At 49.0% G+C, this 25739-nt stretch overlaps 1 protein-coding gene across 3 annotated transcripts in view; it reads right to left on the bottom strand.

The window, feature by feature from the left end:
* Positions 1-247: 247 nt before the first annotated feature.
* The window catches only part of FGF12 (fibroblast growth factor 12), a 271894-nt gene continuing 246402 nt past the window's right edge, over positions 248-25739 (bottom strand). For all 3 annotated transcript variants that reach the window (XM_074963335.1, XM_074963334.1, XM_074963333.1), the window contains exons 4-5: positions 9617-9815; positions 248-590 (exon numbers count right to left, since the gene is read on the bottom strand). In XM_074963335.1, coding sequence (XP_074819436.1) covers positions 472-590; positions 9617-9815 — 318 coding nt within the window. In that variant the 3' untranslated portion in view covers positions 248-471. The remainder of the gene's footprint in view (positions 591-9616; positions 9816-25739) is intronic.

The raw sequence follows: 25739 nt of genomic DNA, 5'->3' as shown, positions 1-25739 counted from the left end.
CAAAAGCACAGAGAAGTCAGTTTTTAGAGCCTGGCTTGTTTTCAGCATGTCATGTGCTAAGTTCAATTCTCCAAAAGCTTTTTTTATTTTTAAAGGTAACATCTTTATTAATTATTATTATTATTATGTATTAGTTAATAATTATTTATTATTACTAAGCAGAGAAGAGATTTTTCCTTTTGATCAAAGAGCAAACAGTTTGCTTTTAAAATGTTAATGGAGTCCTGATTTAAAACATTTTTTCTTCTTCTTCTTTTTTTTTTTTTTTTTTTTGAAACGTTGCAACAGGCAAGATTTGGGAGTCGATTTCCTCGTCCTACACAAAGAAAGATTTTTGAGTTCAGAACCCTAGCCACTACTGGTAGGTCCTGCCTTGCTCAGTTTATTGTCGTCTCGGTGTGGTTTCGCCGGGTGGGGTGGGTAGGTGAGTGGGAAGGGAAGAACTGGAAGAGAGGGAGAGGGGTGTGTCAGTTATGTTGAGTCCTGGTTAACAACTTTGCCTCCATTCATGGTTGGTGTCCCTGAACTTTTTCTTGAGCGTCCTTGTTTTTCTCCAATTTCATGCAGCGATGGCTCTCTGTACATGCACACTGCAAACAGAAAGGGCAACAATTAGCTTTCACACTATCCCAGAGACAGAGTTCTTTGACTGTTTGCATTTGCTTATGTATTCCCGAACCTAGCCTCCTCGTCCCCCACCCCCTTTCCCGCCACACACATGCAGAAAAACCGTAATATCCCAGTAATATATTCCTTTATTATTCACGGTTCTCTGTCTGTGCTGGCAGTCAGACCCTTTGAAGTCTACGCCCTCCAAGAGGCACAAATACAAGTGAAGGGTTTCGGGTCTCTCACAGATAAGGCTCTCTAGACTCCATGTTTTTTATGACATACAAATATATACACATATAAAATGAACATCCCGATTCACAACAGTGCACATTAACTCACAATGCCAATATTAGCTAGCAGAAGATCAACGAGTTAGCCCATTCCCCAGTCCTTAATCTCTGACAAGAAACAATGAGACCCCCCAAAACAACAAACATTTGCATCCGGGCCCACCTTGGAGGGAGTTCAACCTCCGGATCTGGATATTGTGCTTCCAGCTGAAACCCCCTCCAGCCATGAACAGAGCAGTTCAGTCAGCATCTCTGCTATTTAACTCACTGCAGACCAGAATATGCCATGCCCTTAAGTGGCTGTGCGGCAAAGTAGGAAGGAGAAAGGATCCCCTCCCTTGTGTGGCCATGTAGGAGGTGTGGGCATCACAAGTCTGAGAGAAACACTTCCCCCATCAGAATCACAGAATCATAGAATCTCAGGGTTGGAAGAGACCTCAGGAGGTCATCTAGTCCAACCCTCCCTGCTCAAAGCAGGACCAATCCCCACTAAATCATCCCAGCCAGGGCTTTGTCAAGCCAGGCCTTAAAAACCTCTGAGGAAGGAGATTCTTCCCCCCCCCCCCCCCCAGGTAACGCATTCCAATGTTTCACCACCCTCCTAGTGAAAAAGTTTTTCCTAATATCCAACCTAAATCTCCCCCACTGCAACTTGAGACTATTGCTCCTTGTTCTGTCATTCCCCTGAGAGCAACCTGGTGGGGCGTGGACAGAGCCATGGCTTTGTGCCGCTCCTTCCCCACATGTGGCAGTCAGCAGAGGGGGCTGGCCATGCAGGAAGGGGAGTTTATGGCTTCCTATAAAAAGGTGTCCTATTACTCCTCCCTGCAGTGCAGCTGGAGAGACCAAGGAGAAATTGTCCCTCTCTGAGACACAGCACCAGCCCACACTCTGCCTGGGGTGATGCGCCTACATGCTGCCTCTTTCTAAGGATGTGTATGGCATGATCTAGCCCTGAGAAAGGCAGAAACAAACACAGAGTCATTGCTGAACAAGGGTCTCAGGAGTTAGCCCCATGAGGCCAATCTTCAACAATCGCAAACACGGCATAGCTCTAACAGTCATCAAAACAGCGATGTTTCAAGGCCCAATATGCTGGGGATGAGAATGAGAGATGGGGTCAGCTTGCAAATCTTCCCCCCCCCATCATTCTGGGGATGTTAGGCCTGATCCTGCCAGCCTTACACCTTTGCCTGTGTAAAGCAGGCGTGCAGTCTGTCCATCCCGAGTTGCCAGAGAATTGCCGTGGAAACGACTGCAGACAGTGTAAAGCAGGGGAGAAGCGAGCCTGCAACGCTTCGGTTCTGGCTCATCATCAAGAACATAAACACAACATAAAACAAACTAATTCCATTCCAAAATAGCTGAATAAATGAAACCATTCTTCATCTATAGAAAGATGAATTCAGTCCTTATGTTTATAGCCTTTCCCTGATTTAGGAATAACTCCTGCCACTTAGGGCTAGATTGAAATGGCACTGTTACTTTGCCTTTCACTCCCATCTAGATGAACATTTATAGTGATGCATAACAATCCAGGGCAGAGATGAAGTGCAGTCAAGTGCGCACTAATGTAATTGATGTTGCATTGCAAACAAGACCAATGAAAAATACTATTTTGACCATACAGCACTTTCCCTCCAAGCACTTTAAATACACACCATAACTAAGCCTCACAACGCCCCTTTGAGGTAGGTAAAATTATCAATAAAGCAAAGAGAATAAGGAACTTACCCAAGTTTGCGCATTGAGTCCGTGCCAGAACTAGGCATAAAATCCAGGAATTCTGCCCTGCCAGCCACTAGATGGCACTTTTTGTGACGGACACAAACTGTGCACGTCAGCGTCATCACCATTACTGCCCACTAGCCCGTCTCTGCTGCTTCTCTTTTGCCTTGCACATCGCATCGTCATTTGCCTCTGCTCCAAGCACTCCCCTTGTGCCCCAATAGCGCTGGGCGCCCACATGGGCTAGGCACTGAAGAATCAACGTTTGACCTGTGGGCTAGTTCCACAGCTTTGGCAGTCGTGTGAGTGTGAAATGGTGGAGGACTGGATGGCAAAATTAGCCTCTCACACGTCCTGCAGTCCCTCACAATTCCCATCTCTACTAGCTTTGGATCCCATTTACTCAGGCTGGCTGGGTTAACCCCAGGGACACGTTTTAGCCTGACAGCATGGTTCAATGAGTCAGCCAGCTATCAGGCAAAGCAGGCTATCCATAGTGCAAACTGGTTCAGTCTTGTCAAACGTGAGACACAAGTAATGTTCTCTTGTGCACCACATACCTACACGGGAGTTTCCCTCCCTACCCGGAGCACCTTGTATGCACAAGTGAAGGGGACTGGTTACAGAACAACCCCACCACACGGCACCTCGCTTTGCTGGCGTGCTAGCGAGGCACCCAAAGCTGTGGGGAAAATGGCGTCTCCGGGGACAGAAGCAAGAACAACAATCCTACGTAAATAACACGCTGTTATGGGCTAATTATGCCTCCCAGCGCCTCCTGATAAGCAAGGAAGCCTGCACACAGCCCACAGTTCTGAAGGGGCACGCGACGGAGGTTCCGGGAACCCAGAAGTTTGGTTCACCGGATCTCAGATCAAGGGGGCTAATGCTGGGGGCCTGAGACTCCCCTTTCTCGCACCGCTGGAAAGCAGGTGTCGCTCCACGACAGGAGGTGGCGCTCCCAGTGTGGTGGGAGAAAGCTGGTGGTGCTGAGAGCACGGCCCAGGCCTGCATGGGCATGTCTGCCTTCCACGGGAGCGCGGTTCGCTGTTTGGAGCCATCCAGCTGATGCACGGTATCAGACGTAGCCAAAGATGGGGAAGGAATTAATGATCAAAGAGAGAGAGTGCAAGAATCGATTTATCCCACGGCATCGATCTCCTGCCTGGAAAGTGGATAACGATGCATAGAGAGAGAATAATGGCAGAAATAACTTAACTCTATAATGACCGACCGGAGAAAGTCCCCAACCATTCCCACTTCCCTGTCCCTCCCCCTTCTGCCATATAAGCCCACATCCCCATTTCATTGTGCAGCATTGGCTGTTGGAGCTCGGAGCAGCACACACCCCTTGGGAGCCTGATCCTGAACATCTTCCCCCTCATGCCAATGTGAGCTGAGGATGATCAGCACCGTGTAGATGCACCAAACTCCACGTCCCGACTCTGGTGGGTGCGGCACAGCTGGGGAGGGAACAGTACAGGTCCCCTGGCTCTGCCCCAGTCCTGGCTCTCCCCCACCCATAGCATCACCACTCCACATGCAGAACTTGGCCCGGGAGCGTCACCCCCGAGACTTGGAAGGAGGGTCACTTGTATTAGTCAAGGCTCCACTGAAGAGATTTAATTGACTTAACACCAGATGTGGGAAGGGAGTCAGGTCATTATGCACCTTGGTTTTCTGCCTTAATTAATGCAAGAAAGGCTGGAAGGAAATCCCAGCTGATGTGAGTTGCAGACGGTGGAGCTAGTTGCTGCCTGGCAGCTGAACACGCAGGATGCCGCCAGATGGAACCACAGCGTGTCCGAGGGTGACTCCGCACTTTTATTCCCAAACGCCAAGGAAACGCAAGCTGAAAGTGATCCCTTTTCTTCCTTCGGGATCTAGCGCGAGGGTTTCAGTGCAGGCCCAGCGAAGCAAGCGTGGGAGAGACTCTGTGCAAAATCCTGCAATTCTAGGGCCCTGATGATACAAGAAAACAAGCTGTGTCTAGCAAAGGGTAATGAACAGGGTTTTAAATGCTGCTTCTTCTTGGCATATGTGCAATGTGCCTCAGGTGGCATGCGACCAGGATTTGTCACCGAATTTGGTCTGCTGGTTGGATCCTTAGCTTCCCCGGCCTGGGCCGGGTAGTGACGGGCAGTGTGACATGACTGTTGATCCATGCCCCCCAAAATGCTGCTCAGCGCCGACTAGACGCAAAGACAATGATCTGTGTTTACTGGGGCTGAACACGCTACATCTTCCTAGTGCAGACAACACCTGGGAGTGAAATTCCCCTTTTCCACTTCACCGTGGCGACCGAGGGCTCTGATTTAGCAGAACTGGGGTAGTTCCACTATGGGGAAAGAGTTAGGGAAGACTCAGGGGCCTCTGTACGATGCCCCTTGCACCCCAGCCTGCCAGGAAGCTATGGGGGCAGGCAGGGAGGTGGTAGGATCAGGCGACCCACTGACCATTCTCCACCACAGAGGAGGTCTGGATCAAGCCATGGTGCTTAACTGCAATGCCAAGCTGCAAAAGCAGGCCTGGGGCCTCTCAGGTGAGTGAAGGAAGATACCACCTTCCCCTTGGGCTGCACGCTGGTTCCAGGGTCAAGTGCTAGGAAAGGGGAAATGCGGGTACTTTGGAGAGTGAAGCAGGAAATATCCCTACAAAGGGTAGAGTTGATATAAACAGCCAAATATTCCCACTGTAAGGGCCTGATCCAAAGCCAATGGCAGTGAATGGAAAGACTCCCACTGGCTTGGCAGCGGGGCAGAGGATAGGTTCAGTCCCTGCGGCTATAGACACTCAGATTGAAATGGCTTTAAAAGGTTGCACAGGGCCCAAGCCGTGATTCCACACATGACAACTGGCCTGGCTCAGGCCGCAAGCTCACGTTTTAATGGCTCCTTGAGTTCAGGCCACAGCAACCAAAAATTAGAATATCAAAAGAGGTGTGCAGCGTGTGTGTTTGTATCCCACACTGGCATCTTGCCATACATTAACTAAGGATCCCCAAATACCCTTCAGGTTGTTGGACTTGAAAGCATTTTTGTAGAGTCACCAGGCCTTAAAACTTGCTTTTTCTGTATAGAAAAGCCATTTTAAGATATTTTTGAGGTGTTTTGCATTTGTTAGCCTTCTGTCTTGTTGGCACTTGCACTGGATTCTGAATCCAGAAGCAACAGTTTCACCAGCTGAAGTAAATGAACACATTTCCCTCGGCTGGTCGCTATTAGAGCACGGAGGCCTGGTTTTGGTGTTTCTGCAGTTCTTGTTTTAACTAAGCTGCTGTGTAGTTTTGTGCACACTGGTAAACTGCTGCCAAGTTTCACCTCAGAGGTGGCTGCCATTCAGTGGTGGGTGATGTGATTTCTGTAGATGCAGTTTGTGAAGCCTCTCTTCTCCAGCAGGCAAAAATCCTCCTCAACAGACACACCTCCCAGCACTAACTCTCAGGGCCTTCATGGGGGTCACATTCCCAAAGGAAGAGGAAGGCTTGTTCAGTGGTTAAGGCACTAGCCTTGGTTTTGGAAGACCTGGCTTCCATTCCCAGCTCTGCCACAGACTTCCTGTGTGAACTTGGGTGTGTATCTTAATCTCTCTGTTCCTCAGTTCCCCCTCTGCAGAATAGGGATAATAGCCTTGCCCTGCGGTAGGGGCATTTTAAGGGGGCTGGGGCTGCACCTGAGCTAAAAAGGGTCAGAGGGAGGTCAGACCTAAGAGGCACAGGTAGAAAGGGAACTGCAGAAGAGAAGTGGCTGGGAGGAAGGGTCTCCTACAGTGGTACCCGGCGAAGGGGGCTGGGGCTTTGGGAGAAGGCAAAAAGACCAGCCTTGGCCTTGTGTTTCCTCCTGCTGCCCCGACAACAGAAAGGGACACACCTCCGGGGGGGGGGGGCAGGGGCTGTGCCCACCATCAGGCAGGGGTTAAGATTTGTTTTTTTGAACTTTGTGTTAACAAAGGAACTGGACCCCAAGCAGGGCTGCGATTGGATGAGCAGGACTGCGTGGAGTTTTGAAGAAGGAAAAGAGAGGCAGTGTTCTGGAGAGGTACCCCTGGCCACCGGGGTGCTCAGACAGTAGCCACCCTATTACGGTCGCACACAAAGGATCGGGGTGCTCTCGGGCTGGCTGAGCTACAAACACATAGGAGGAGAGGTAAACCGTCACACACGCAGCCTTGGGGGGAAAGGTCCTATACAGGTCACCTCTTTCCATCCTCCAGGCCCGAGAGGGCCATCCAGGACCTTCACCCTGGCCGGGACGGTCCCGTGAAATATTCCGTGCCCGTCTCAGACTCATGGTGGGGGTGGCTGCTGGCGTCAACACTCTCACCCTGGCTTGTCTTTCGCCTTAGCCCTGCTCGCAGAGCCTGGTGGATGGGGCAGAGCCGAGTCACGTGGAACGGAGCCAACTTCACTCCACCACCTCTGCCACCCACCACTCACCTTCGGCTTGGGAAGAGAGCCCTGCTCGAGCCGCGGCCCCAGACAGCGGAAGGCTTTGGCAGGCTGCACGTGCCTTTGCTTGGGCTGCAGCCAGCTCTTGGATGCAGCTGGGGGAGGGAAGGGGTGGAGGACTCCTGACTGTGGCTGCCGGGTTCCCTGCTCGCTCTGGATTGCAGCGATGACTGACACGCCCGTGGGCAGAGGGATGCAGGCGAGGGAAAGGAACGCCAGGGCTGCGCTGGGGTTTTGGAAACTGAAGCAGCATCAGCAGCATCTACTGTCAGGAGAATGCAGCCCTGAGTCAGGCCTCTCTGCCTCCCAGCCGTGTGGCTCGCAGGGAGCAGGGTCCCAGTGACATCCGTCCACCGTGCACCGACTGGGCCCCGCACGAAAACCCAAATACATAGCAGCAAACGGTACACCCCCTCACCGCACACAGCCAGGCAGCACCGAAATATCTGCCACAAGGGCAAACCCAGCTGCTGTTGGGGAAACCACTCCACTCCCAAATGGGTCCCACCCCAGCGAAGCTGGGGACAGGGGGTGAGGAGGAGACAGACAAGAAAGTGGCAGGGGAAATGGTCAGAGGGAGGCCAGGTGAGATAAACAGGCTGGCTGCATACTCCAATGGTGACCATTGCGGGCTCCAGGGAGGGAGTCCCACAACTGGGCATCCTCAACTCAGAGCCAGTGCCTGGCAGCCACAGAGACTCAGGCCTAGGTTCTGCATGGTTTTCTGCTACTAATGACCTTGACGATGTAGCTGTGGGGGAAGGGGTCTGCAGGGGAGTTCACAAGTCGTATGGAATTCATCTGTCTCAGCCACCTGCCCGAAGGGATTTCCTGCCATTCTCATGCCATTCATCTCCACTCTTCAGGGAGCCCAGTCTTCTCCTCCGAGCAAAGGACAACGCACTCTGGGAGCAGCACAGAAAAGCTGCAGGTCTGAAGCCATTTCAGCCCTCGCTCTGAGCCCCTGACAGCTCCAGAGTCAGCGCCTGGGCTCTGTTCTGCTACTTTTGTTAGCAAGAGAGAAAACACTTCCTAATTAAAGCCATCCATCCTAGGCAAACACCACAGCAGTGCCTCGGGCTGCCTGCATGCAGGCTACACTGGTGTAACTTATACCAATTTAGTTAGATTGGCGCAGCGGTGTGTGCAGTCTCCTAGAAGGGTAAAGCTGGTTCTGTCAGTTCAGCTCGTGCAAGTAAATTTACCAGCACAAGCTAAATTGCTGTAAGCCAGGTTTAAGCCAACGTACGTGTCCACACACACAGTGCCACTGGCCTAACTAAATCAGGGTAAAAATTGCATTTTTAGTTACACTGGTGGAATTCTGTGTTGACCAGCCCTCAGCATCTCTCTCTCTCTCTTATTTTCTTTCCTCCCTTTCCTTTTGCCCTGAAAAGAAGTTTGGTTCTGGATTTCAGCCACTCATGCTGAGCAGAGTATCAGCGTTTGTCAGGGGTTTGTCTGCACACAAGTTTGCATCAGCTATCAGTGAAAACCCTGCGTGGACACTCTCATGTCAGCTTTTTGTGGTTCAACTATAACCCATTGCTAACAGAGTTCAGCTAAACTGAAATAAGCATGCTTTAAACCAAAATAAGAGCACCCAAACAGCCTTGTGCACTGGCTGAATGAGACCAGGTTAAAACCCCACTTTTAGGGAGGCCGGTGTAACTCTGGGTGTGTAGACGAGCCCTGGGAGCTGCGGAGGACTTGGAGAAGCTGGAGAGAGCAATGCTGGCCCACTGAAATGTCCTGTCTTAGGTAAATATTTCTGACACTGACAATACAGACCTAGGCCCCTCCCTCCTCCTTGAGGAATTCCTGTTGGGAACAAGACCATTCACTTTTCGTCACCAGGAGGAAACTTCTGGGTTTGTTTCCAATCTGTAAAGTTAGTGCCTGTGAAGGGCACTAGGGTGAATAACCCTGGGGACCACAGGATGGGTGCATCAAGGCGAGCTGCCCATGTGCTGGCCTGATCACATGCCTTGCCCTGGGGTGTCAGGACAGCCTCCAGGGGAGGGTGGGTAGTTCATTGTCTATGTCCCGGCTCTCTCGCCAGAGACACATTCTGCAAGGTGGACAGCTGGTGACTCGGAATTGGACTGAGATTCCCCCAGACTCTTGACAAAGGCTTCCAAGGAGCTATCAGAGATGGCAACACATTGTGGCCGTTTCAGACAAAGGTTGTATTTGAACTTATGACCTAGGTAAAAGGCTTGACCATCCCTGTACTACGCTCTTTACTCAGCCCGTACCCCCGTTTGGTTGGGTTTTACAGCTCGTTCTCTAGTAACCCAACCTGCCGGCTCACGGTTTGGGACGCGCCGCGGAGCTCACAGCAAAGGCAGCCAGCCAGGCTCCGATATCGATGGTGCAGCGTGTTTCAAATCTGAAGCTCTTACACCACTGTCCCTGCTGTAGGGTATAGTCCCCATTCCACTCTGCTGAACCATAGTACAGTCTACCTCCCTTCTACCCATTATCCCCTGGGGGCTCACATCTGCCCCAGGGGAGAGGGAGTGGGAACTGTCCATACCTTCAATGGGTTTGGGTACAAAATGTGACGAGGGTTTGGTTTTTTTCACCCGGTTCCCCTTCATAATTTGACCTTCTTTATTGAGCCCCAGGAACCAGGCTCGTCCAGACTCCTGCTGCCGGTACAGTGTGGAAGAATAAATAACGTAGTAGTTTTCAAAGACCGATTCCTTAAATTTGCACTCTGGTGTGAAAATATCCTGCAGGGAGAGAGAGAGAGAGAACACAAAGCAATGGAAGGAATTAATCACTAATCACTTAAACCAGGCATCACTGGGAGATCATCAATGTTCTCTGTTATTACAGTCAGTTTAGTGAGAGAGAGAAATATACAGAGAGAGCAATAATATAGGGAGAGCAAGAATATGTAGATCTAATCTCCTAAAATGGAAGGCTCTCTGGCTGATTGTAAACCAAACCCCTGTGCTGTCCAGAGAGCTTGCAGTGGACGTGCTTTAAAAGTGCTCAGATATGGGCCAGCGTGCACAGATATGGGCCATTGCACATCCAAGCCTGGATCAGCGTCTGCAAGGAGCCATGGAGTGTGAAGGGACGGAGAGTTTTAGCAGCCCTATGGCTGGGTGTTTCTGTAGGAACAATCTACAGTGTGTTGGATAACTTCCGTGTAAAAGGGGGGGCCGCAGCGGCATGGCTCCGTCACTTCTCTCCTGTTGTGGTTGCCTTTTCTGGGGCACAGCCCCTGCCTGGCCTCCCCAACAAGGTCTGCGAGCGTGCGGTTGCCAGCAGCAGAAACAGCGATCTCATTAAACAAACGCAGAGTCCACCTTCTGGCAAAAGGCAGCTGTGAAGGGAAGGTGTGCAAGGGATGATAAGAGGTGGGGGTTTAAGCCACAAATTGCATTTTATCTATTAAAAAGCGGGGCATAAGGAGGTGAGGGCACAAAGCCTGGAAACGTTTGAATAAGAAAAAAAAACAGGTAGATGAAAATTTGTTTTAAAGTGTAACCACGAGCCCAGTTTCAACAGGGCTGGGCTCATTCCTGACCAAGAAGTGAAAATGACCAGGAAGAGACAGCATTCGATCCCTGCTCCTGCGACAGCCCCTCCAAACCCGCAAGCTACGCTGCCAACATGCCCTCTACACACCACAGTTCAAAGGGAGCCTTTTGAGCTTTCAGTACCACTCTGGGTTATAGCACTGATCCCCAAGTGTTTTTGGGGGGTTATATAAACTATTGCTGGTATGGCAATAAATCTGATGTGCAACAGACCTGCATGGGCCGTCAGCCTTGAAGCCAGAGAAGATAAAGAGCAGGAGAAAATGTCCAGTTCCTGGCTGCATGCAGTGAAGTCGACACCAATCATTAGCACTGCCCAGACTGAAAACCAAAAAAACCAACCCAAATGAATGGGTTGTTTGGCCATGTCCGATGGCATCTCTCTGGTTTCCTTAAAAATCAGCATTTCCGACGGTGAGAGGAGGGGATGCAATGGCCTTTCCCAGGCCTTTAGAAAGGTATACGAGGCAGTTTACCAGTTATCAGTGTTTCAGGCAATCTCCCGATATCGGTTCTCTGCAGTCACTGCTGTGAGGGGCAGTCACAAACACCCAGCCATTGTCCCGTCTTGGAGTACACAGCTTACGTGGGGTGGAGACACAGGCCTCTTACACTGGTGCTTTTCCCCTCAACTCCGCAGTGTCCTAGTCTGTGCTCTGAGATCTGTGAGAGTTGAGGGCTGGGCCACACACACTAACAAAGAAGAGAGACATTCTACTTCCCCAGTGCTCACCCCCCTAAGATCTCAAAGTCCCTTACCAAGGCGGGGAAGCATTATTATCCCCTGAAACTCCTGTCATGGTCTGCCTCAATCTTTGTGGTCTCACAGTTAGACTGGGAGTGAGGGTACCAGGGTTTAGTCCAGATGTCACCTTGGAGAAATCATTTGCTATGTGACATTGGGCAAGTCATTTCCCCGCTGTGTGCCTCAGTTTCACCATCTAAAAATTGGGGTACAGGGCTCCTCTCCCTTTATAGGCTTATGGCTCGGTTTGTAGTCAGCAATGCTTAGACACCAAGGGGCCAGACTCTTAGCAATACCAGAGATCAGATAGATAGGTTGTATTTAGATAATGCAATTATTATTATTATTTATTTCTATTGTGGTAGCCATTGGAGGTCAGGGCCTCATGGTGCTAAGTACAGTACAAACATAGAACAGAAATGGCCCTGGCCCTAAGGAACTTATAACCTAAATCAGAGTGGATTTGTCCCTTGCATTCACACGCTGATAAAACAAACCGTTCTCCTCTAAAAGCAAACCATTTAAAAAATGTAAAGGAAGATTGTAAGGCAGCCAAATAACCCTGCAGGAATCGCAACATGGAATTCCATATTTATCCTCTTTCACTGATTCCTTACAAAATGGGCTCAGTTTCTGTTAAAGGACAAAGAGGTTTCACTCCATCTGCCACTTCTGCCAGCGCATCCTGGGATCTTGAAATCAGCTGGGCTCTTTCTACCTCAGAGGTTGTCACTAGCAATACAGATCCTGCACCTGGAATTTAGCTGATGCCTTTGTTGACAGTAAATAAGGCAGCCCAACATCCAGCTCATCTCCCCAAAAGGCACTGGCTCTGCAAGGGTAGGAACACAACCCTTTGCTTTAGGCTGCTCAGTGAACAAATCTGACTTGAAGATGCAAAGGATGTAGATATGTTGGGGAAAAGGGTCCATTTTTACAGTTACTTTTCCAGTTATTGACCACGTGTGGGACCAGAGTCTGAAGTCACTCACACCTGTGTAAATCTGGAATAACACCAGGTGCAACTGATATCAAAGACTCCTCTGGGAGAACGGAAAGTGATCATAAGATGTAGAGAGTGTTTTTGGTATCCCCCTGTCACTACCACATGTAACAACAAATGGGATTTAAGTCACTTTTCCAAGCATGGCAGCGTGTCCTGTCAGGGACAGACAGAATCAGTTTCTTCTGCTTGGTGGTGGTGGTAAATGTCACGCCCTTGAGTGTTTGAAAAGCACATCTATGTTATGGCATAATGTTTCTGGTGGGGCCATTAGCTGATGTCTTTGAGGATGCTGATAAGAGGTGATTGAAGCTGTCCACCCTACTTGTTCAATAGATGTCCTAACAAACTTGACACAGGCTGGTTATTTCATCTCAACTCTGGGAGTAGTCTATGATGTGTATTACTTTTAGCTGCTAATTTTACTAATACTCTTGAGTGCTACAAAGCAGGGGAAGGCTATTAAGATAATACCAGCAGATCCTCTACCAGCTTTACTGGCAAAGTTAATTATATTAACTCAAGCAAGGAACTGTTGTTTCACTTATCTCAATCTGACTAGAGCTGCAGAGAAAGGGAATAACCGCAGATGTACTTAAATGGTTTCACACTAATAGGCTAGTTCTTACCACAAATATGGCACGGACTGAACTATCTGGCAATTTCGGGGTTTGTTTTTCTTCTTGATTTCAGAAATGCAGTACGCTACTGGGCAGAGATGGAAAAGCTGGGGGTGGGGTGGCCTTTTTTAAAGTCAAGTTAGTGCTGGTGAAATGTGCCAGGTGGGCCTCCCTGGAGGCAAAGTCCTCTCTCAATGCGCCAGCAGCACTGGTTCCCCACACCATCCTCCCCCTGTGTCTCAGTCCTCCTCTTCGAGGGATAACAGAGAGTCTCCATGGCTCTTCAGCACCTGATTTGCCCTACCCTGTGTGACCCCTGCCTGCTTGGTGTGGCCCCCTGTCCCCCTCTAGCCCAGCTAGAGGTTGAGGAATCTGCCACAGCATTGGCTACGAGCCATGTGGCTTTTAGCTCATGCAGTAGAGCTGTGGTGGGCAAACTTTTTGGTGGGCAAACATCTTGATATGGAAATTGTGTGGTGGGCCATGAATGCTCAGGAAATTGGGGCTGGGGTGTGGGAGGGGGTGAGGGCTCTGGCTGGGGGTGCGGGCTCTGGGGTGGGGCCAGAAATGAGGAGTTCAGGGTGAGGGAGGGGGCTCCGGGCTGGGGCAGGGGGTTGGGGTGTGGGTGTGGGGGGGGGTGAGGGCTCCAGCTGGGGGTGCGGGCTCTGGGGTGCAGGAGTGTGGGACTGAGGGATTCCGAGGGCGGGAGGGGAATCAGGGCTGGGGCAGGGGGTTGGGGCGCTGGAGTGAGTCAGGGGTGCAGGCTCCAGGCGGTGCTTACCTCAAGCAGCTCCTGGAAGCAGCGGCATGTCCCCACTCCAGCTCCTATGTGAAGGCACGACCAAGCGTTTGTGCGCACTGCCCCATCCGCAGACACCGCCCCTGTAGCTCCCATTGGCAGCAGTTGCCGGCCAATGGGAGCTGTGGGGGCAGCGCTTGGGGCGGGGGCAGTGTGCAGAGCCCCCTGGCTGCCCCTATGTGTAGGAGCTGGAGGGGGGACATGCTGCTGCTTCTGGGAGCCATGCAGAGCCACGACACACATGGAGTGGGGCAAGCCCTGGAGCCCACTCCCCGGAGCCCGCTCCCGGCAGGAGCTTGAGGGCCAGATTAAAATGTCTGAAGGGCCAGATGTGGCCCCCGGGCTGTAGTTTGCCCACCCCTACAGTAGAAACTCCTACATGAAGCCTCAGAGGTTCCAGGTTCCATCCCAACAGTCATCAGTTTTATTCTTGCATTTGGTACAGCCATTTACACCGCTTCAAAATGGGAAATAAACACTCCTGAGTCAGCGGCTTACATCCCTTCTGTTCAGGTGACAACAACAATACAGGGAGCAAGGTGGGGACGAGTCCGGAAGGGAGGGTTCAGCTTTCGTCTTCTGACTCTTGGGGTGTTTTTTATTCATGAATTCATTCCCTGCCGTGACTCCACAGACTCCCACAACCCATTCACACTGGCCCCCGAACCGTCAGCACATCTTAAAGATTACACCTGGTTAACAAAAAATAGAGTTTGTTGAATCATTTTTGTGGACAAAAACCAGCTTTTCAAGAAAAATAAATATTTTTGCAAAAAGATTTCAAGGGGGCGAAATTTTGCAGATTTTTTGGGGGAGGGGGAAGGACAAAAACAGTCAAAAAAAGTTTGGTGAAATGTTTTTGGTTTTTGAACAGTGACATTTCTTACTGAAAACCATTTGCAAAACCTGAATTCTTTGCAGCTTGTGATTTCGATAATAAAACCAAAAACAGTTCAAAGAATTTTTTTTAAATTGAAATTTATGAAGTTTTCCCATGAAAAATACTTCGCGCTGTCTGACTAGCTAGCTCTACGACTGATTTTCCGATCTCAGCCCACTTGGGCGGGATTAGAACCTGAGACCTAGGAGTGCAAAGTTCTGTATCACAGTCCAATTCCCCTAGGACGGTGGTCCTCCAACTTATTTGATCGCCCCTCCTTCTGGTGTCTGGAGTAGTTTAGGGGCCCGACCCCCCACCACACAAGTACATATACTGATATACATGGGGGCGGTGCTGCACTCGAATCAGTTTCGGCTTCTTTGTTTTTCACTTGAGGTTTTTTTTTTTCCTGCCAACGATCCACGGTAATAAGAGCAAAAGCAAAACTGCGATTGTGATCCATGCTTAAAATTAAAAGTGCACACGGCGTTGTAGCAAATGGGTTATCGTACAGATGGCAATGACTTTGTGTAATGCTATGCAAGCTTAACAGAAATCTGTCAAAATGCCCAGCGTTATTTAAAGTCAGACGCCCAGCGCCATCAGAGGACCTGATACTTCTGGAGGAATCAGCTTGCTAGTAATTCATTGCTGTGGGTAAAATGGGGGCAGTATATTTTTTTCCCTAAAGCTTCCCTCACCTCCCCCCCAGAACACATTCCGCTCCCCCCAGTTTGAGAACCTCTGCCCTAGGAGAACTGCAAACTCCACTAAAAAAGAGCGAGTAGATTTGCTATTTAAAAAATAAATTTTGATCTGATTTGTGCTAACTCCATTTCCTTTGAAAAATGCCTATCTACATGGCCACCCAGATGTTTGTGGAAGATTAGATTAGGGAGACGGATCAATCTCTAGTCCGTTGAGGCATGCACACTCACCAAAAACAACACAGGAATCTGTCTGGGCCACTTGCACTCTCCCAGGGATTAGCTACATTTCGTTTAACCGCCAGCTGCCTGGGAAGCGATGACAGGGCTCTGTGGCTGTGACACTGCTCCCTGAGAAATGACTATAATGTTCTGTGAATGAGCAGTGCGGCTGGGCTGCACGGGGACTGCAGAGGGACGCAGCCGTATGCACGGCAGCTCCGGAACCGCTGGGAAGCAGCATCTGGGAAGGCACCACAACCACTTGTGCTTCGACACCATCACAGAAGGGAAGTGCTGTGGGGCTGAGCGGCTGCAGTCTAATCACTGAGCGATCGTTCCGCATGGAGAGCATAATGGCAGGGCAAAGCAGGTGTCACACTCCAACAGCGCTGGCATAACAATGCCACAACGTCGGACAGTGGGGGCTGCTGCTTACAGCACAAATGCAGTGTTACCCCTGACCCTGCAAGGCCCCGAGTGCCCTTGACTCTCCGGGCTTCGCAGGAGGCAGTCAGGACCGGTATTCGGCGTGCTGTGTCCACCTGAACTGAAGTCTGGGGCAGGAGGCCTCTTAAGGAGTTTTGCTAAATTGCTCTTCCTTTTCCTTCCCTTCATTCATCAGTAATGCACTTGGAGCAGACACATTCACTGATGGCTTAGCTGCAGAGGCTCTCCGTTTGGGCCTAATCCTGGCCGGTGCAGAGCCAGCTGCAATGCCACTCACAGTAGCAGGAACAACAGCAGGGTGCCCAATGCAATGCCCACTCACAACAATGGGCGTCTTTCCATGGATTTTGCTGGCTGTTGGATCCAGCCCCACATGATCAGAACCTCTCAGGATCAAGCTCCCATTCCTAATATTTCTGAAATCACCAAATAGAGAGAGATCTTTTTGTAATAAAGTTCTCCCTGCAATGTACATGGAAAGGAGAAACAAATGGCTTCGTGAAATCAGTCGCTGAAATTAGCATCAGTAAAAGAATGCAGCCATTCTGCGAGTAATATATGGCATTGTTTAGGGAAGGATCTGAATTATGTGCACTGAAATAGCTCAATAATTTAATGCTGGAATAATGTTTTTGCTTTGTTCAGAGTATTTATGGGCTTCTCTTTACTTATGGAACAAGACTTGGGCCAGACCCTCAGCGGGTGTCAATCAGCAAAGCTGCACTGCAGTCAGTGGCAGGACGACGATTTATACCAGCTCAGAATGTAGTTCACATTTTTTATACTTTCGTTACATACTGAGTCTTTCCCACGTGTATTCATCTGAAGTAACGACTAGGAATCCTAGTAAACATCTTCATTTTTAGCATTGTCTACGCTCATAAGAGCTGCATTTTGCTGAGCTTACGGAGGTGGCACTAGACATTATGGAAGCACCTTTGCCATGTTTCCATAAACACTTCTCCACCCAAAAAGAAAGGATGGATTTGCAGGACAGTCTTTATTTCACAGGGATTTTTCTCCAGTTACAGACCATGTCAAGTCTCCCACTGACTTCCATGAAAGCCACGCTAAATGTTGACCAGGTTGAGTACATAGATAGCATTAATATCATTTAACGTCATCACCATGTGCGGTGCTCTGTGGATAGAATACAGACTTGGTTCCGACCCAAAAGGATGTGTAATTTATGGTTTGGTCCTGCATACCCTGATGAAGGGAAATGGATCTTTACTCATGCAAGTAGGTCTTGCTCACATGAGTAATCCCACTCAGGAAAACTGGGGTAGTCCCATGGAGAATTATGCCAGACAAGTACCCCCATTGACTTCAATGACTTGAACACTCCCATTGACTTCCATAGGACTCCACACCTGGGCAAGAATCATAGAATCATAGAAAATTAGGGTTGCAAGAGACCTCAGGAGATCACCTAGTCCAACCCCCTGCTCAAAGCAGGACCAACCCCAACTGAATCATCCCAGCCAGGGCTTTGTCAAGCCGGGCCTTAAAACCCTCTAAGGATGCAGATTCCACCACCTCCCTAGGGAACCCATTCCAGTGCTTCACCACCTTCCTAGTGAAATAGTGTTTCCTAATATCCAACCGAGACCTCCCCCACTGCAATTTGAGACCATTGCTCCTTGTTCTGTCATCTGCCACCACTGAGAACAGCCAAGCTCCATCCTCTTTGTAACCCCCCTTCAGGTAGTTGAAGGCTGCTATCAAATCCCCTCTCACTCTTCTCTTCTGCAGACTAAACAAGCCCAGTTTCCTCAGCCTCTCCTCAAAAATTATGTTCCCCAGCCCCCTGATCATTTCCGTTGCCCTCCGCTGGACTCTCTCGAATTTGTCCACATCCTTTCTGTAGTGGGGGGCCCAGATGTGGCCTCACAGTGCCAAATAGAGGGGAATAATCACTTCCCTCAATCTGCTGGCAATGCTCCTACTAATACAGCCCAATATGCCGTTGGCCTTCTTGGCAACGAGGGCACACTGCTGACTCATATCCAGCTTCTTGTCCACTGTAATTCCCAGGTCCTTTTCTACAGAACTACTGCTTAGCCAGTCAGTCCCCAGCCTGTAGTGGTGCATGGGATTCTTCCGTCCTAAGTGCAGGACTCTGCAGTTGTCCTTGTTGAACTGCATCAGATTTATTTTGGCCCAATCATCCAATTTGTCTTGGTCACTCTTGACCCTATTCCTACCCTCCAGCTTATCTACCTCTCCCCCCAGCTTAGTGAAATCTGCAAACTTGCTGAGGGTGCAATCCATCCTATCATCCAGATCATTAATAAAGATGTTGAACAAAACCAGCCCCCGGACCGACCCCTGGGGCACTCCGTTTGATACCGGCTGCCAACTAGACATCGAGCTGTTGATCACTACCCACTGAGCATGACGATCTAGCCAGCTTTCTATCCACCTTATCGTCCATTCATCCAATCCATACTTCTTTAACTTGCTGGCAAGAATACTGTGGGAGAGCACATCAAAAGCTTTGCTAAAGTCAAGATATATCACATCCACCGCTTTCCCCATATCCACAGAGCCAGTTGTCTCATCACAGAAGGCAATCAGATTGGTCAGGCATGACTTGCCATTGGTGAATCCATGTTGACTGTTCCTGATCACCTTCCTCTCCTCCAAGAACTCATCTGAGTTTTCAGGAGCCAGGATCTCTCGATACCAGAGCATCTTACTAATGGATCTTGCTTCTAACTTCTGACCTGACCATTGTCACTAATACTGTCATCATGTGCATTTTTTAAATTGCTTGACGGAGAAAAAGAGCCCAAACCTGCCTGATCAGCGCTGACCTCAGAGGGGCTGTACATGTTACAATCCTGACACTCACGTAGCCTCCAGTTTAACAAAAGCAGACACGAAGGCTGCATGCTTTAACTCCTCTCCTGCAGCCGAACTGCTCACTTCCATGCTTCCATGGCCAGCAATGGCTGTTCGTGCACGCACCCAGGCACGCACATGCACGCACACGGGTTAAGTTAAAGGCAGGCGAAAGGCCTGGGGAGCTAACAGACTGTGGGATTTGAGACTGACAGCAGAGTGGCTTTACGTATGGCATTAGTTCTGAGCTGACAGCATAGCCGGCAATATGGCGGCAAACACACTAACCCAGAGAGTTTGCAAATGAAATATTTGATCCTTTGCTTCCTTTCCCACTAAAGATGGCCCAAAATTAAGATCCAGGATCAGGTCCAGATTTTGTCTCCGAGAGCCCCGAAACTCAGAGTATGTTTGGATTTAAGGGGCTGGTTTGTCCCCTTTATGCAACATAAACTTGGGATTCAAATAAAAGTCCAGATTTTAATCCCTCTAGGCAGTTGGAAGACATTAAGAACTGGAGCTCTGGTCTCATTCTAACTTAACTTCCCTACAGAATTCAGTGCTATGCTTTACGAAAGCAATTGCCTCTCAGGAAATGAGAAATCTAACAATGCAACCACCACAACCGCTTTAATGATCATTTGGGCATGGGCAGATTCCAGCACAGATTCTGGTTTTCAATTCCTTATCTGAGAATCCCAACACAGCCCTTGCCTCTGCTGCATTCTGGTTATCTGAGCAAGTGTCTGAAATGGGTAACGATGCTATAAACAGCTCTTACTCTGAAGGACTAGCCGGAAACTCCTCTCTGCACTCAGAGCCATTGATTACCAGGCTGCGGCAGGAGGGGAAAACAAGATGCAGTTGTGTGACGGTTAAAATGGAGATTCTTAAATCAGGGGAAACAGAACCTTACCTCCCAGGCTGCAGTGGACACCGAGGAAATGTAATCATGCAGAAACCCTAAAAATGAGGTGAGAGCAGATTATTTTATTTTGTATCTCTGTGGGTCAGGGACTTCCTAGTCTGTTCAGTGCTAAGCACAGGGGGCCACCGAACCAGCCTGGGACTTCTTGGCACTGCTCCGATATAGATATCAATGAATAACAGTTCATAGAACCTGGCATTCACAATAGTATTGATATTGCTGTATTGCCCTAGAGGCTGCAACTGAGATTCAGGCCCCATTGCACAGGGTGCTGGATGTACACATAGAAAGAGATGGTCCCGGCCCCAGAGAATGTGCATTATAAACAGGCCGACTGTCACAGTGGAGGGACAAAGGGACTGCTCATTTCCCTATTTTACAGGCAGAAAATCTGAGCACAGAGAAATGAAGTGACTTGCCTAAGACTGTGGCAGAGGTGCGCACTGAACCCAGACCTCCAGCATCTTGGACTAGCCTCTTAGTCACAAGGCTACGCTTCCCCCCTTAAATGTAGTTGTCAGTTTACACTGATAACCCAGAGGGCGTTCTAGCTCTCCAGGAGATGGATTTACCGTTGTGACCGCTGTGTAAGACATCCCTCAAGAAGGCCCTGATCCACTTCTCACTGAACACAGTGGCAACACTCTGATTTATTCAGCTGTTACAACCCTATCCTGGCTATGCTGTCACACAGTGTGACGACGTTTCACTGGCCCTGAAAGTGATTTCAATTCCTTCCTCTCCCACAAACACCGCGCACAGGTCAGAGGGACACCCCAATGAAATTAGGATAGCCCCCAAAATATCATGATGGGCACCATCCGTGCCCAACGAGAGGTAGGAATAGCATGTAGACAACATGTGTTCGTCTTTGCTTCCAGAGATACAGTCACACCGAGCTGGCAAGAAGGAGGGTGAGGACTCGCACACAGTTTTCGGTGTAGTCTAACTTTTGAAGCAACATGTCACCTGGGCAGAAGAGAACAGTACCTGCCCAGGAGCTCAAGAGGCCTATTACAGCCATAAGCGTCTGATGTACCGAGATAGCCGCTTTGCTTTGACTCTTAAATTCAAACTATAGGGTTTAGTGGAGACAAACCGTCACTGACACACTCTCTATCTCTTCTAGCGCTGAAAAGATCTCCCTTGCCTTAATCCCAATTTCAAAGCTGTCACGGCCAGGGCTGGATATCCAATTTCCTTGCTGCTAAAACTTTCATCCTGAAATACACGGTCCTAGATCATTAATGTTTTGACAACTCACTGACAGACTGGCCACAGCTGACCAGTTAGCTGCAGGCCTTTTGGTCCAAAGCATCAGGCAAGGCCAGGTGGTGCTTGTATTGGACAGCCAAGGTCTTAGAACCAAAAAAGAAATGTTACAAAGTCTGACAGCCGGCAGGCTTTGGGTTTTTACCCTCCCTTTGGCGTGCTTCTCTGCACAGCTGCTGCAGCGTCCAACAGGAGAGAAAGGAAAGGCTGGTTTAATTCTGTACTTTCTAAATTAAAATGCAGACTGGATAGTCAATCGGAAGGCCAAAGTGAAACCAGTCAGTATCTATGCCATAGGGTGCAGAGACCTTCATGGCCAACGGGGTCTTGTGGTTCAGGCACTTAAAAGAGTTGGGTTTAGTTCCTGGCTCTATCCCGGACTTGCTGTGTGACCCTGAGCAAGACGGTCTGGACCCAGAGTTTGAAATGGAATCCCATATTGGGATTTTCTGGAGTTCTTACTGCATACGAACAACCCCTGTATGAGAACTGTGTGCTGAGGAAAGATCAGATATTTAATGTGATGAACGGCTCCTCCCCAGTGGCCGATGTTTTTAGGGGGGGAGAATGTGGTTTTCTGGAATAGCAGAGACGTCCTCATTCCTTTGGGTTGCTTCTGGGGATTTCTATCTCCACGTTAGTGGGCAGCTGCTTTTTCTCTGATGGTCTCCCATCCAAATATGGTCACGCCTGACCCTGCTTAGTTTGTGAGACCTGACAAAACCCACAGCCTAAGGCTGCAGGCTTGACTCTATTCATTATTAGCTTCGATGTGTACGTGATGTGAAACTGCCTTAGCCTTCCCTCCTTACAGCACAATTTCCCCGTGACTTAGCACACATGGACACCGAATATACACAAGGGCATATTGCATAGACCCACATCTTCCTGCAGCACATCTCAGACAGTTCTAGTGTATGACATCAAACGACCCATGCTGGCTGGGTCTCGGCTTGTCAGGAAGCAGGCAGATGGAACCTGCTGGGTGAATCAAAGCATTTTGCAATAGTGGCAATGTTGGGATTTTTCACTCTATTGCACACCTTCCCAGAGAATTCAGATTAGCTTTGGCATCTGATCCTGACCAGAGGCTAACTAATGACTGCAATTTCCAATACAAGATAAAATAGTCACTCTGGAGATAGAGTAAAATAACATAGTAACTCTACTTGTCATGATGCACAGTCAAGCATACCATATTCCTGCATTACTGATATTCAGAAAACTATGGGCAAGTATCTTTAAATGATGTGACCCAAAATACATCAAGCAAAGGAATCCAAAGTTAAGGACTGATTCCTCCTATTGCAGCAGTTCTCAAACTTAATGGCACCATGCCTCCCTTCTGACAACAAAAATTACTACCCAACCCCATGGGGTCATGACCCACAGTTTGAGAACCACTGTCCTATTGGAATCTATTTATTGCAGCATGTACCACGTAGTACATAAACCTGCCCTCTTTCATTAGAAGATACTTGCCGTACAATCAAATGTGGTGTGTGTTCCTTCTATTTGATTTTAGTTTACCCAGGTATGTGAGCTAGTTCACTCATGGGACCAGACTGTAACAGAGCTGACATGGGATGTTTCTGAAATATTGAACCTTCTTATAGTGGTCTTGAAATATAGATGATACAGACCATGTGATTGAGCAGACATCTGAAGGCCAAACTATGTTGTCAGGTGCACGTGTATGGCTCCTGTTAACTTAAATGCAGCAAAATCCTCATTTTCTAACCTAAAGGGATCTGTGGTGAGGTGTATACGCCAGTTGGGCCCCAAGTAAGATTCAGGATCCAAACATGTTGGAAAAATATGGATCCGGATCAAAATTTTGCAGCTTGGGTCTATGTACAGCCCAGGCCCAATTCTCATCTCACATAGTTTTTACATTAGAGTTACTCTTGATTTACACTGGGGTTAATTGAGATTAGGCGCAGTCACGTTACCTCTCGGCCATCCTGGCGCAGTTTAGTCGTTTGCAGTCTGAGAAGCACCACGGTCACAATGAATTTAGAAACATTCACCCCCATGACATGTACCAACATGAACCACAAGAAACAGCCTTATTTAACAAAGGGTCAGCTGCTGAGTCTATTTGAATCTCAGAACGTTGCTTGGAGACAAGCCGGGAGTGGATCATGCTTCCCTGTCAGGGCCGTACGGGCATGGAAATACAAGCAAAACCAAACACATGCAAAGGGAGGCATGTCTCCAGAGAAGGTTTGTGTTGCTGCCTGCTCTCGTTTCTGCTCGTCCACAATCGAAATAAAACAGCAAGACCAGAAACCCATTTGCTCACGACATCACAATCCCTCCTAATTATCCATAACGTTTAATAGCAGAGGTGATCTTCTAATACCTCTGGATCACTACCACATCCTGAGGGTAGGATGCTGAATCCTGATTTGAGCCTGTCCAGGGCACCAAAGAGAAGTCAGCAGGACCCACTAAGAATTTCTAAGCGAGTCAGGCTGTATTTCTTTAGCGGAACGAATGGTGGTTTATGATTGTTCCTGTTAACATTGACGCTATCACCCTCATTAGTAGGGAAGGAGAGTAAAAAACTAGAATCTTTCTGTAAATAGTATTTCTTGGTGTTTGAAGAAAGAGATGACCATGTAACTGTGACCATCTTACTGCAGTCTTTAAATCAAGATAAAAACATGCTTTAAGTCAAACAGAAGTTATGGGTTTGATACAGGAATTACTTAGGGTTTGCCTGCACGGTGAGGTAATGTGCTCTACGGGGGTGTGATTTCTAAAGCACACGAACGTGTTGCACATTAATTGGTCCATGGAGACCCTTTGGGTTCACTTTAATATGGTGCTGTTTGATACAGAACTACGTTAAGTGTGCTAGGGAACCTTACATGTGCACCAGACCAAACCACGTGTCCCACAGTGATTTTCTGCACTGATAGCTCTGAGCTTTTTTCCCATTTGTGGCCGGCCCAAGCCCCGTGGCTGACCGTGATCCATCTAATTACCACCATAACCAAGTTACATTCTGACAGAATGTAATTAGGAAGATACACAATTGACTAATGAGCTACAATTTCACTCTTGGCCACTTCAGCAAAGCTGCGTTTGAAGACGTCCATCCATGGAAGTGACCACTGCAAAAAACCACGCCAGCCCCGGGTATCATTTGCCAGGAATCATAGAACCACGCCGCTAACCTGGCTCCTGCCTTACGTTCCGGATCTAGCCGTATAATCCAATGCTTTGGGAGATAACATGAGATTGTTAAGTGGTGACAAGTACAACAAATGCTGAAATGAATTCTCTGTTTTCAGCGGCAGCGGCTTCTCAGAGACAAAAAGCTTTTTGAGTCTGCGGCATGCGCACTCGTATGTGCCAGAGAGCCTACAACGTTCAGCCTCACTGGAGCTTGTCAGAGCCTGATCTGCCATCCGTTAATCAATGGGGCAAGCTTCTGAACACCATGTGCTCCAAGCAGTAGGCTGGGGTCTCTGCAGGCAAAGGAATGAAGTGCGCTGTCGTTCTTGCCACGGCATTCCAACACGAGTCGCCTAGCAAGCCAAAGCCAAGGAAGAGCTGGAAGTGGCTCACAGTTTCTCCAGCACCTCTCTTTTCGGATGAGTAGACCCTGGAATAGTTTCCACCACTTCTCTTGGGAGACTCACTGCATGGGTGGTTTACAACTAGAGAAGACACTGACCAGTCAACAGCCATAGGCAGACGGGAGATGGCCAAGCTCTCAATCTGTGTCATTCCATTCTGCTATGTAAAACGTGTCCAGGTAATGGGACCCTGACCTGGTCCGCCTCTAGGCCCTACTGAAACATGTTTTGTAACAATAATAACACGGCTTGCCTCTCTACTTACTGTCCCAACGGCTCCGTAGTGCCGCAGCATGCCCTGGAACTGCTGTCATGTTTCACACCCGTGGGAACTGCATTTCAGGGGGGGCTAAGGGACAGGTTGAGTCTCCATGGTGCAGAGTGCCATGCATATCGTGGGGGCTACCAGAACACAAATACACTGATTATTGCTAGTTAAGAATATACCCCAATTCTAACTGAGGGGGAAAAAACAATGAAAGGAGACTGATTGAAAAGCTGGGGAGCAAACTTATTGTCCGTGTCCAGTTGTTGTCCATGCCAGCAAGTTGTTCCCGATCTTAAGTCAGGACTGGCTAGTCAAAGCGCTGGGGATTTTCCTTAAGAAAAAAGCCCTGGAAAATCCCAGTCGTGGAAGCAAGTAGACAGGTGGACACAGACCTCTATGGCACCATTTTCAAAAGTGTATTCAGCTGGACCTGCAGTGCACAGAGCACTTCTGAATCTCTTGTCACTAGTGACCAGAGAGAGAGAGCACTGGAGTCATGGCTGGCAGCTTCACAACTCCAGGGGCCCAGTGTGTGGAGGGGAAGATCAGCAGTGCAAGTAAGGCGGTCTGGTCCGGTCCACCAGTAAGGTATTTATAGCTGGCACGGCATACAGTAAAGACACAGGAGGAGCAGAATGTGGGGCCACCAGGCAGCCCCACATCGGCAGCTCCTCCAGTGCAGCTGCTGCACTGCCCCCAACCTCGCCCACCAGCCCGGTCCTCTGGCGGGGCTGCCTGCTGTACAGACGGAGGAGACCCTGCGTGGAGGGGCTGGGA

This window comes from Natator depressus, chromosome 9 (assembly GCF_965152275.1).
Source record: "Natator depressus isolate rNatDep1 chromosome 9, rNatDep2.hap1, whole genome shotgun sequence".
NCBI lineage: Eukaryota > Metazoa > Chordata > Testudines > Cheloniidae > Natator > Natator depressus.
The sequence above is the reverse complement of the archived record's forward strand: the minus strand, read 5'-3'. Positions and strand labels throughout refer to the sequence as shown.